Source organism: Scatophagus argus, chromosome 7 (genome assembly GCF_020382885.2).
Source record: "Scatophagus argus isolate fScaArg1 chromosome 7, fScaArg1.pri, whole genome shotgun sequence".
Taxonomy (NCBI): Eukaryota; Metazoa; Chordata; class Actinopteri; family Scatophagidae; genus Scatophagus; species Scatophagus argus.
This window is the reverse complement of record NC_058499.1, coordinates 9,109,795-9,123,396: the sequence shown is the minus strand read 5'-3', so window position 1 is coordinate 9,123,396 and position 13,602 is coordinate 9,109,795. Positions and strand designations below refer to the sequence as shown.

Genomic DNA, 13,602 nt, shown 5'->3' with positions numbered 1-13,602 from the left:
TGATGGGCATTTTATAGCATTTTATTTTGTTATTTTATCGACGTGTAATTCGATAAACTCATTTCCCCCTTAAGATAAGCACATGTGTTTCACCTATATTTCTGGGATCAGTAGTTTAGGTCGGGGACTGTAATAATAACTAGTCCTGTGGGACTTTATACTTTAGGGGTAAAACGTTTAAAAACTGACTGACAAAATACCTCTCAGAAATAATTTAACCATGTATGTCAAATTTTATTTTTTATTTTTTCAAGGGAATTTGCTACCACTTGAAATAACATTTTGTCTAACGGCTATGTTGTGACATGCATGTGACAGGCCACTGGGTGGCGCTGTAGCACAGGCTGACAAATTCTTTTATCTGTTGCTGAAATGGCTTAGGGAAAAGAAAACTCAGGTTCGTGTTTTGTTTGTTAGCTGTGAGGATGAAAACACATGAATTGGTGTTTTCCTTCCCACATGTTTAAAGTAACTCTCCATGATGTAAACTGGTTTGAGAAACTGCACACTGAAACAGGAAGGAACAGAAACAGTAGGAAGAACACAGCAGTTAAACAACGTGACTTCAAATCTCACCAAATCTACGAGCAAAATAAAAATACAAATTTAAGATGCAAAATTAACAAAGGTTAAGAACTAAAACACTGAAAATATGAGAATAAGAAGGCCACAAACAACAACAACCCTAAATACAACAAAATAATAACTGCAGTAGAAATGTATCCACTACAGCATATACTTGATTGATAAATGGATTGATATATATGGTACCCTTGTATATGTATACAGTAAGGCTTATATATGGTTTCCTTGTGACGGAAACACGCCTTTAGTGTCCAGCAGAAAACTGAGGCCGAAACATGGTTATGCAACACAACTTTATTGAAACTCTTGAAGCAACATCAATTTACAAACAAGGAAACGGGAGCTCATTGAACATAAAATCCTTCTTTTTTTAGAACCAAAATGACAGAAATAACTGAGAATGGGATTAACCCCTAAGGTTTGGACCAGCAGTGGCAGGTGCACTTTTTTTATACAAAAAATAACTTATGAAATCTTTCAAGTTTACAGGAATATTGTGACACATGGCTTGTGTAAATCAATGATCGGATTTACAGCTTAGCTTTGTGTGTTAGACTTTAAATGGTTTAATATTTCCAAATATCAAAGCAGGCATTACTTTGATTTAAGAGACAGGAGAAATACCACTGATGAAGAACCAACAAAAGAACATGAGTGAGCTGGGGCAAATGCATTCTTGAATTTTGAATTTCAGTGTGGTGCAAGTTAGTCACAGTCATTACGAAAGGCCATTTCAGGAACGTATTGCCTGAGTGCTGCCTCTTGAAACTCCTCTGGGTCCCTGACCAGCTCCGCGCTTGTAGTTCTGTTGGTAACCGTCCTTGAGAAAGACGAGGAGAAAAAAAACAAAACAAACAGATATTTTAGAAAGTGCCCCCAGCAGACAGCAAAGATGACATTAACGAAAGTCAGCGTGAGGTCTGAATGCTTCCATCATACCCTCTGATAATTCCCATTTGAGTAATCTCGCGGTGTGTTGAACTGAGTCGGTCCATACCCGGAGTTTGGAGTGTTGGCAAAAGGAGGGCGATAACCATCGTAGCCACCTGAAAATAAGAAGACTTAAAAATTAAACTGATTCTCTTAAGTTTCAGAATAAAACATGCTCCGACTCTTCAGCCATGCGCCTCATTGCCTAAATGTTATGGCAGTTTTTTAAGGGGAACAGTCAATCACTTTAATGAAACTGAATCATAACACTGTCAAATTATGATGAGGTTCAGTATGCACAGAGGGATTAAATGCACTCCTTGTTCATCTTTCTTTAGAGCATTTTAATATAATCACACGATTATCATTTTTAATGCAAGAAAATAAAAAATATTTGTTGTTTAAGAGATTCTTCTTTTCTCAAAAATACGCAGCACAGTTCTGTAATAAAAATAGAATACATGAGAAATATTATTCCACTGCAAGAGTCAGCACAGCACATCTGAAACCTCAATAGGAATTTAAAAATCCATCACTGAAGTCGGAGAACAACCACAACTTCAACTGATGAATAGTCACCAGCAGTAAGTATCCCATGTCTGAAAAGGGCTTAAGTGAAATGGATTCATTTGTAGCAGTTGGTTTTGAATTTACCTCTGAAGCCATTTGATGAGCCTCTGTAGCCATTGATCATGCCCCTGGCATTGCGGGGTCCACCACGAGACATGGCTCTGCTGTTATAGTAGGACTGATGATGTCTGACAAAGGCTGAGCCCTGCTGGGAGGGTGGCTGATGGCCTCCTGACTGGTCTTGGGAATGGAAGGCACCAACTACTAAAAGGAAAACAACAACAACAACAACAACAAACTAAATTATTATTCATTCTAAACATAAAGGAGTTCAACATGAGTGTAATTTCAGGAGGAAAAATCCAGCACAATCAGTCCAGCAATTTAACAATGAAAAGAGTGAAAATCTACACACCAGACTGCAGTTGTTCTGACTGCAATTCTGACTGCTCCACAGGATGTTGCGACTGGCTGCCGAAGGCTTGGTTGTAGCTGTTCTGGTACTGACTGGCCTGGTTCAAAGCCTCCGTCTCACTAGCTGGCGGGACTGGGGCATTGAGGTTGAACACCTGAGGGGCAAACAAGGGCCACATTGTGGTCAAGCCAAAACCAGAGCAAAGGTCACAGGCTCATTAGGAGTACAGTTCATTGCTCACCATTTCCTGGAAGAACTTGATTCACTAAAAAGACACACAACTGCAATACGATGAGCGGGCCCTTCGAGACGCCACAAGTAACTCCTAATGGAAGTTATTAATGTATTTTCATTTTGATTCCGCTAGCAGTGACGCACAAAGTCGTGCAAAGACCTTTTTAATCTACACGACAGGTCAGTCTATGACTTCACACGAACATGAAATGGTTTCAATACAAGCATTATTCAATAACATCACAGAGGCCTTACTGTCTGCATTGACTGGAATGGTGCCGCATTGACATTGATGCCACTGCTGTGAGGAGTTTTGGAGACAGGCTGGAAAACCTGCGTTTGAGAGGCAGGTGGGAGAGCTGTAGAGGGTGGAGGCTGCTCTGACGACAAGGACATGGAGGTCTGTTGAAGAGGAGAAACATAACACAAGTTGCATTAACACATTTTTTTTTAAATCTCGGGTGGGAAAAGTGAATCAGGAGGTCAAACAAACTCTTAAGGTAATTTATATTTAAGCACAGTTTTCACTACTGTTGGTGTTAAGTGAGGTCATGTCCTTGGTGTCGTCACTGATTTAGCAATGAACATACAACATACTCACAATTTAACAGGCTTATTCCAGCATATTTAGAGTCCTTATACTTAATTTCACTTTAATCAACTAAATACAGGATAGATCAAGGCTGGGTTACAAGAGTTTCCAAAATAAAATCAGATAAATCAAAAAAAAATAAAAAAAAATCACAAGAATATGAACAAGCAAACATCTGTCATTACTTGATGCATTATGGTTGGTCTTACCAACAATGTGCTGATGTTCAACACCGAGGCAACAGAAAAACAAAATTTTATTCCTCCAGAATTTAGATTATCATCTAAACTTAACAAAACCAAACTGTAACTACACAGAAATACAATGAAAAACATGAAAACTGGATCCTTTAAGCTGTAACGGGACTCTCTCATACAACAGCTTGAATAACCTGAATGGGGTCGATGGATTCTGTTGAGGGTCGAGGATCTGGCGTGTGTGAGGTCTGATACATGGGGGGCGGAGTTGGGGAGACGATAGGAACCTGAGAGCATCGAGAGTAAAAATGTTGTTTAAATTTTTTTTCAGGGTTAGCTACACAATCAGTCATGTCAGTTCTACTCCGATTACTTACTTGTGTGGGCTCAGGCTGGACAGGAACAGTGTTGGGTTGCGATAGCCGGGACTCTGGGTGAACTAGGAAGATTCGACAAATGAACCTTAGCAAACCAGAAAAGCCACTTCAAGCATTCAAGTGCCATTTTGACCTCATGACATCAGAAGTGAAACATACCTGGAGGACACACCATCTGTGGTAAATCCATGTTCTGAGCGGGTTTCATAGGTTGCGCTGAGACAATGGCGGGGTCAATGGGCTGTCCGTCAAACTCCAGCATCGAGTCCTGAGAACAGAGAAGCGATGAGCAGTATGTTCAATTTTAACAATAAAAAGTTGCTTCAAGCACACAGTACTCACCTGCATGAAGTTGTACGTTCCCTGCATCTGTGCCATTAAGTCCTGCACCACCTGCTTCCTGGCCATGGGGTCAGAAGGTGGTGCAGGAGACGCTAAGTTCAAGGGGTGGGTCTCCAAAGCAACAGGGGACGCCTCAGACGACACAGGCTGCTGCTGCATGGCACTGACTGCCTGAAAGTGGAAGACACAACAGGTGAATAACACACAGGAGGAGCAGCTGAAACCTGGTTTGGTGCTTGTGGGCTTATATTCGCATCAGGGTTCGTAAAGTGAAACTTCACAGCTAATAGTTAAACATGTAATGTGAACAATCCCAGTGTAGAAATTTCTTCTTCAACAACTTAAACATTCTCTGCACAAACCCTGGACTGCTCAGGACAAATCACAAGCTACAGGCCTGAAGGATCAAACCATCACAGACCTGACAGTGCTCACTGGGTGAAGAGCAGTCTACATACAGTGTAGTGAATATAACACCATTCCCAACTCTCTGAAGGAACTTTTAATGGTTAATTTTTTCACAATGTCGAATCATCTTTGCTAATTAATCTTCTTTGACAGTGTGCATTAGTGGTAGATCTGCTGGCTCCAGTCTGCACACAGAAGACTAAGTGAGTGAGAGAGGAGATGCATTAAAACGTTGATCATGCACTGGGTCAAAGCTGCCAGCAAAAGTTCCTGATTCCATCTATAGTTAGAGCCTTACTGTATACATTATAAAATGGTCGTTCACCACGTGGCTGCAGCCATCACAACAATCATTTGCAATCTGACTGTGAGTCTGTGCCACTTACTGACTCACCAACTGGATCAAACATCTGACAAATATTTGTGCAGTCTGTATCCCTACTGCCACTATCAAATGAAGGCAAAACAAGTCCACTGTAATCTGATAATCAGATATGACGCAGTGAACCAGTTGAAACATCTAAGAAAACGCAGACGTCATGTGACCACAGTAAAAGCCCCTCAGCAATACATCACTTATTTGAGCAAAGTGCATTCACACAAGAGACTTTTACAGCTTGCTGAATGAAAACATTTGTGGCTGCTCTTACACTGGCAAAAATATTTCCCACACTCCAAATGTTTGCGTGCAGGTGATATCTGCATGTCGTCAAGTTCTAAACATATCCTCAAATTCAGCAAGTTACAAACTGATCACGTGAGCAATACAAGCCACACAAAAGTCGTGACATACCTTGATTTCTCTGTAAAATGATCTCGATTTATACTTTTTAAAACGTTATCATTAGCTTATATTTCCATTAAAACACTTAACACGGCAGCGGAAACAAAGTTTGACAAAATGGAACCCTCTTAAAATAGACATAATTCAAGACCAGACCGCTTTATGGGCGCAATAAAAGTTAGAATCAGAAAAACTGAGCAAATAATTACAAAACAAAAGAGACTAAAGGAAAACACCATCCCTGCGGCATACCTCTGTTTCCGTGGTCCACTCATCCCCCTGTTCCTTCTCATTGCTGCTGTAAGTGCTGTCTGGAATGAACTGTCTGTTTATGAACTGGAGGGGGAAAAAAAAAAAAAACACACAACATCAGCACAAGACTAAAGAAAAAAACAATCAGTCCGAGCACTTGACTGCACAGGGGCAAATTAATCTCACCTCTGTTGTTTCCACCGCAATGGGTTCTGTGAACTCCTCAATTATTTCGGTTTCTGTAAAGAGGAAAAACAATTCAGAGAATGCAGGACAGATTTCTTCATTTCTTGATTGTAGCAGAATTTCAGGAAATACAGAGTTTTGTGCAGCATGACTTCTGAGAACGATCGAGACCTGGATCTACAGTCTGCTCTTCTGCTTCTGATGAATCAGCGACCACTACTGCTGCCGCTGAGGCCGGCTCTTCCTCCTCTTCCTCCTCACACACTCCGTTTTGGTGAGAGGGCACCCGGTCGAAGTACCCACTCAGCAGAACCTGGTCCAAAGTCTCTTTCAGTGCCTTGTCTGGAAGATGAATGTCATGGTAAGCATATTTATTGGAAAGTCAAGCCATAAAAGCAGACATTCAATCATCATACTTGCAGAGTTACATTAAGGAAAGAGGCAAAGTGACCGTTTTGACAAGGCGAGTTAGCCAGACTGCACACACTTAAATGTCCACACTGAGGCCCCTGAAAGCTTGGTTCTGATTCTTAATATTTCAGTCAATATTCAACTAAATAGCCAGGAAATATTCAACAAACAAAAACTGAGCTAATCATCTGCTGCCTCAGGACTGTCGGGGGTGTAGTTTGATCAGATTTGCTGTTGACTTGCCTAAAATGTTCCTAAATCCTGACTGGTGCACAAAAGTACATGACAATACGTTTCTCCAACTGTTGCTGCCGAAGCGCCACAGTGCAACAGCCCGAAAAGAAAGCTACGGAAACAACACCATTAATTCATGATTTAACCCAAATCTTGGGAAGAAAATGCCCTAAATTGCTGCTGACTGACCACATTAAAAACACGACATTAGAACACAATCATGACTTCATAAGAAAACACTAGAAGTGCCCTTATCCTAGCTCAGGCATTTCCACTTTTGGCTCTTCAGGCAAAGCAGGTCAATGTTATTTCCTTTACTGCCTTGTGCTTCAGGTCAAGATGTCTGTCTCTGCCTGAATAAATATCACCATGAGTCACCATGCGAGACCTCCTTATTGAGGTGAAAGGGTTTGCTGGTGTCACTACAGTGAACTGGGTCACCAGAATCCTAATGCAGCGATCTGAGAGAGAGAGAGAGATCTGACCAGTGGAACCACAGGCAACGGGGCCACTGGCACCCTGCCCCACTGCTGAGTCAGGATAAGCCCACAGAGATCAGGCCCCAAGCAGAATGCAGCAGTGCGAGTACTGAGGCCAGATTGCTGAGAACGCAGTACGCCAGTATCCACAAGGCCTGATTATTCACATCAGAGTACTGCACACATGCTGCATTAACAAAATACAATGCACATGCTACATTAACATATTAAGACTGGCTAATGTCCCGAAGCGGCTTCTGACACAAGGAGGTTTTGTTTCGAGGATTTGCCATCTTGATCTACCTTGCCTTAGGATCACTCAAAAGTTGTGACAAATCACTTTTGGCCAGCTTCAACACACTTAAAAAGCTTGCTGGTGACTGCTGTGTCACCAAGCATGTGATAAAATGTCCTGCCAACAATTTTTGCTACCAGCTGGGCATATAAATATAGCCAGTTTGTCCTGAACAAACAACATTAATTTTTAAATTTGGGGCTACAATGCACATGCACTCCAAATTATTTACAATTTTGATTAATCCGATAGTTATTATCTCTATGAAATTATTATTCTTTGGTCGGTAATTTGTCCCACTGCAGTTTTTGTCTTCACGTCACTTGTTTTGTTCGTCAAACAATTCAAAACCCGAAGATATTTGGTTTACTGTAACAGAAGGTTAAGAAAATCAGCAAATAATCACATTTGACAAGAAGAAACCAGTGGATTTTTGGAATCAAAGACAAAGCAATCAAAAGTCAGAACTACTGAGCTCTGCAGCCTGCAACCACTCATGGGCAAAGAGTTAAATTAGACTTACATGTTGTTCCAACCACAGCTTTGTCCTTCCCTTCTAGCAGGTCCCAGAGGTGCATAGACGCTTCTTCATACTGTTCAACCAACCTGCAAGTGTAATATAAGTTTTGTGAATCCCCACATTAAAAAGAAAAAAAGTAGTAGAAGAAGTCAGCCATCACTGCCTTGTACCAACCTGACATTTTGGTCACGGTCTGGCCCCACTAATTTGTAGAGCTCATCAAAGGCTGCGAGGTCTGCATCCGTCAGCAGCGGTGAGCCGCCGACCCCCTGCTTCAGGTCCTGCCGCACCGTGTCGTCTCCCAGTCGGTCCAGGAGGAACTGCAGCTCCAGAACTGTCTTCAACCTCCTCTGCTCTGCCTCCTCCCGCTGCAGCTGCTCCCGCCGTGCAGACTTTTTCACCACCTTCTGGATCTAATGATAATACACACACGTAACATCAAGTCAAGTTACCAGATGCTGGAGTGGAAACTTTTTTCAGAAAACCAAAACCCAAAATCATCCTTACATCTTGTCCAAGTGCGATGAACGTCTTTTGCAACTCTCTGGCAAATTCCAAGTTATTCATGACTTCCTGGTACTTGGATAGGGCCTCCTAAACAGATAAAGGAAAAAAAAGACATTTCACACTTTGCTAGGTTGTAATATCTTTGTAAAAATTACAGGATTGTTTGTGTCTATGTACAAAATAATGCAGTGTACCCACCAGCTGGTCATGATTAAGACGCTCCCCCTTATTCTTTCTGACTTGATAATCATCTAGTTTGCTCTGTAACAGAACATTCACAATCTGTCATACAGTTCTGAATTGTAAAACAAACTAGGCAGAGTAATTCTTGATGACAGTGCTTTAGTGTGTTTAGCATCAGCTATGGATTCTTTGGAACAGCAGTGTAGTTAGATGGTGTTATCAGAAAGCATTCTGAACAAATGGCTGTCTACATTACCTTCTTCTTCTCCATGTTCCGTGCCTTCTTGTCAATGACACCCAGCACTTGCTTCAAGACTTCGGACTGTCCACCAAGCGCAAAATTTCCCAGTGACCCTGGAGCGGATCCCACATCTGGGCTGACAGACTGCATTGTCCCATTTGCATTCATCACTGAGGGCATCTGGAGATTAAAGTGTGAAAGGTTATCCTCTGGTGGTAGCAGAGAGATGCATTCATCAATATGAAAATTACAGATCATCAATGGATTATTCGAAAATGGCATCAGTCTGATGTGTCAAAACCATCACTGGGCATGAAAAAACACTGCATGTTGACTATTGAGGTATTGGTGGGATTAAAGCTGCAGCCAAAGATTTTTTTCATTACCGACTAATCTACCAATTATTTGCTTGATTAAATTAATCAATCAGTCTATAAACCGTCAGACAGCAGCAGAAACACATCAATCACACTCTGGACTGGTATCAGTGCAGATCGCTTGCTTAGTCACTGTAGTGTATACACTGCATTAATACAGTCACAGCAGGTCCACGACTCATCTTTTAGTGCCACAAAAATCCCTGACCTCATGTTACCTCACAAAAAAATGATTTCAGTGAATTTCATAAAGCAGAGCTTACAGATTTATGGGGAAAGCACAGAGGTATTGGATTTGCATTTACTATCAAAACACAGCCTTGGTGCAGGCATCACTATCATCACTGTATCAGGAAAACTTGACTGATCAGTTGATCAATGAAAGATGTCCATCACAATTCCCCAAAGCCAAACGTACATAGTCAAATTGCTTTTATCTTCAAGTGTAACAAACAGTCCAAAACCCACAGGTGCCAATTTACAAAACCTAAATAAAAAAACAAAAATATTTACATTTGAGAATCTGACATCTGTAAAAGCTTGCCATTTTGCTAGAACAATGAATCAATGGTGACAACTGCTCATCAAAACAGCCACCGTTTAATTTTTTGCCAGTCGACTAATGGAAATATCAACTAACCCAACACCGTCAGCTCGACATGAGATCTCGTCAGAAAGCATGATACAGTAGGCCTAAACATGCACACTGACAGAGAAATTTTTCGCAGAAAGATTCACTCTATATCGTTCAAATCAAACAAGTAACAATATTAACATATGAAATAAAAGGAGATATTAAAGATGAGACGAGCTGAGATTTCACAGCACAAGAAACAAAGCTCAGCTGTAAAATACAGGAAGTTCAATATCAATGCAAGTTGTTAGGTGCAAGCGACACATGAATGAAGTATATTACGCAACAATAAAAACATCTACCGGTCGGACAATACCCCTGAGCACCAAAACCATCTCATTATAGCAACTTGCTAACTTCAGACAAACTGTGTAAAGTGGAGGGAGGACGTTCCTAAATAACTGTATTTCTTCTTATCAAAATATTTTCACTATAACGATACAAAACTATGTCTTCGACTACCACCTATGTCGTCCAGAGCCGAGCACTGCGGTCAGTTCGCCGGTTTTATATCCGAGATTTGGTAAAATGGCCCTGGCTGCACTACCGTTAGCACAGACCACTGACTTAGCATCTGCACGCACTGCTAGCTTGATCATCAGGTAGCGACAGCAACGCGTGCTAGCTAGCAGCCGGCCGTGAGCCTCGTTCCCTTGGTAGAACGACTCCTCGTTCACCCACCTTGATGTTATGTATCCACAGGGGAGCTTGCTAGCGAAATGTACGAGAGGGCCAAGCTGTTATTATTGTTGTGTTGCTTTATGTTCTCTTTCACTCTAGTGTGGGATCCGCCCCGCCGGCCTCACCGACAACTGAGACGGTTCGAAAGACGGAGAAACTCTTTATAAAGGCGAAGGTCCGTTTTCAGCTGTCAAAAATATGCCTGAAAAAATCAACTACAAAAACATTACTAGTGCACAGGTTTGCCATTGGTAACATTTCCACACATAACACAAATCTCCCGATTGATTTTTTAAAATAGTTGTTCACGTTTGCAGTAATTAGACATTATAAAGTTGCCCTTTGTAATCAGGCAATATAGTGTACAGCCTCTTGGCAGAAAATCTGCACAATCATTAGCTTTGATAAGGCCATGCATCGCCATCCCTATGCCATATACAGTATTTTGTTTAGTAGCTGTCCCATCCCCCTGTATGTGTTGGTGCACAGCTGTCTCTTTACATGATGACAGGATTTTTGCGCATCGATATGAAGTTTACCTTCAACATCAAAACCATGAATTTAAATATCTTAAGACGACTGTCACAGAAAAAAAACGTCTAAAAGTTACAGTTAAGTTAAACTTATTTTTTAAGCTTAAGTTTCCAAATCCACAAACCAGATAACAACAACAGTAATGATACTACTACTACTACTACTACTACTACTACTACTAATAACAATAATAATAATGATAATGATGATAATAATAACTTAACTATGAACAAGAGAGGGCATATTAGGCATGTACTAAATCACAGGTCAGAAGCATGTTGTGGTCTTAATACCTATTCTGTCTTCAATATGAGGATGTTTCTAGCGATCGTTGCATAGAAGTTAGAAATTCTGGAAGCTGTTGCACCCACTAACTGAAACATTTATAAAACAAATGTTATAAACCTGAAGTAATGATAATAATAAACAATCACATTTAGTTTAAATTTGATGTAATTAAATTGTCTATTTTAAATGAGTATCTGCTCTGACGTCTGAAATGATTTGTTTGCCAGAAAAATAACAGGTTAAGCACTATGTTCATTAACAGGAGCATTATCAAACATTGTTTGCTCTGTGCTGCCTGTGAGGTCTGCCCTTTCTGATGAAATGCACTCATCTACTCTAAATTAAGATGGATGTGAGATCTACTCCTGAAACATTGTGATGGCAAAGTTGCCAGTCTGAATCTGCAAACCAGCTGGGAATTCACAAGCCCCACCTCTAACGCTGCATGACTGAACGTGCACACATATTTTTATTTTAGCTTGTTAGTCTGAATGATAAATGATCACATATACAATATAAAGTACTATATTGTACTATACACTGATAGAACCTGTAATGATTGCAGCACAACAGGCGTGAGTAGGTTGCGTTACAACTTTAAAAGTTTTCATAACCTTTTCTGGCCTAACTTTAACATCTCTAAAAGCTCCAAAATTATTTTATTTCCTAATATAGAGTCAGTCATATATTTCCTGACCTGAGTGATGACAAACGCTGCAGTACACTTTTCAAAAAATTTAAAGATGCAATTCCAGTGTTCAATACTGGGAACTCATTAAATAATTATACCATATAATAAGCTGTGCAAGCACTTAAGTACATGGAAACTCTTAGCTAAACACTATGCAAGAACACGACTGGCTCCAGAGATGAGGTTCAAAATTGTTTTTGTTACTTGTGTCAGTAGGTGGCAGTAAAGCTCAGCAATCTGACAAACAACAAAACACTGTCAAAGTAAAACTGTGGCTGGAGAGAAAGTTCAGTTTATGCAAATCGTCAGACTCTGAAAGATGAAGACCTGCTCTCACTTTTCAATAAGATGACAAACAAATTTACAACCGTGTGACAAAATGTGTTGCTCTCTTACTCACACACAGCACACATACATGCATCCTTAATAAATGCTGAAAAAGAAAAGTTCCCAACCCAAAACAATTGAACACAAATTTGTCTGGTTTTTATAGTATCTTTGGGACTGTAAATGTGTTGTTCTATTTTGCTCCGCCGCTGAGCACATACTTCACATCAGTGTCTAAAGGGAAGCAAACTGACCAGAAGAATGTGAAATCAGCTTGCTTTTGTTATGCCAAATACAGGAAGCAGTTAACATGGCTGCACAGCTTTTTGATTGCACTGTTCCACTGAAAGTGTTTTCCTTCAGGGATAATACTGATTATGGGAGGATCCTCAGGGTAAGTGAAGCTCCCTTTCAACGAGTGACTCATTTCCGCAGCCTGTTGTATTTCAATCAAACAACAACACCAGTCCACCAGCCATTTTCTAAAAGAATTCCAGGGTGGTTCCTCATCTGACATCTGACCTTTACACCTCGACATTTTAAAAATTTACAGTCGGTCCCACAGTTCTCTAATTCAAACCTGTATGGTAACAGTGAACAATAAAACATACCCTGACCTGTAACTGTTTAGGAGCGCTTCGACACAGTAGCCACAGTAATTATCACTTGACTTCAGATTAGGCAGGAAGTGGTCGGTTTTGCTATTGCTGTTCCAGAGTTTGTGCTATCAAAGAGTCAACAATACGTCCAGAGTGCTCTTATGTCAGGAAATGGGCCTGCAAGCCTGTGTCCAGATAGTCCATGATGTATGGATAATTATTTATGTTCCACTACTAATTAAGAGCTCTATTTAACAGGAAATCTCTAATGATTTCGCAAGATGGTGGGATATTGACTGTACATCCTGCAACGGCCTTGATGTGCTTTACTAGAGCAGCTTGTAATAAATTTAACTGACTTGCTGAATGATGAGAGAGAGGGCCACCAGCTGTTTAGTATAATTTTACTGTTTTGCTTTGTGCTGACGCTTACTTTCCAGCTGCCCTCAAATTCCACACTGCTTTCAACTCCATAAGGCTCTCAGTACCAAACAGGCAAAACAGGAAGCTGGACATGAGTGACACCACTTCCCAAAAGGTTGTCTACATTCTTAACTGTTTGCTCCCCTAATTAGACAGGAAAGAAACGGGGTGGTGGAAAAATTGCCTGTGTTGCCCATGACATAAAATGAATGATTAAATATTTCATATTGAGATATGAAGCCTGCACCTCCTTTCTCGTGACATTTAGGAAGCCCAAACACAAAGATAAGGGTTTTACCGCCTAAT

The 13,602-nt window shown here is 40.6% G+C and overlaps 1 protein-coding gene across 2 annotated transcripts; it reads right to left on the bottom strand.

Moving 5' to 3' along the window:
* Positions 1–864: 864 nt before the first annotated feature.
* On the bottom strand, positions 865–10,592 carry caprin1b (cell cycle associated protein 1b). 2 transcript variants are annotated; one of them, XM_046393416.1, is made up of 18 exons: positions 10,435–10,592; positions 8,758–8,922; positions 8,517–8,579; positions 8,319–8,405; positions 7,986–8,224; positions 7,815–7,897; positions 6,044–6,214; positions 5,873–5,925; positions 5,687–5,770; positions 4,243–4,413; positions 4,060–4,168; positions 3,901–3,962; positions 3,718–3,810; positions 2,990–3,136; positions 2,501–2,654; positions 2,170–2,349; positions 1,525–1,631; positions 865–1,405 (listed from the first exon to the last, which is right to left on the bottom strand). In XM_046393416.1, the coding sequence occupies exons 2-18, from the start codon at positions 8,920–8,922 to the stop codon at positions 1,319–1,321; spliced, it is 2,055 nt and encodes a 684-aa protein (XP_046249372.1). In that variant the 5' UTR covers positions 10,435–10,592; the 3' UTR covers positions 865–1,318. The 2 variants fall into 2 exon arrangements, with proteins under 2 accessions (XP_046249372.1, XP_046249373.1); XM_046393417.1 differs by having other exon boundaries at positions 2,170–2,346.
* Positions 10,593–13,602: the final 3,010 nt, after the last annotated feature.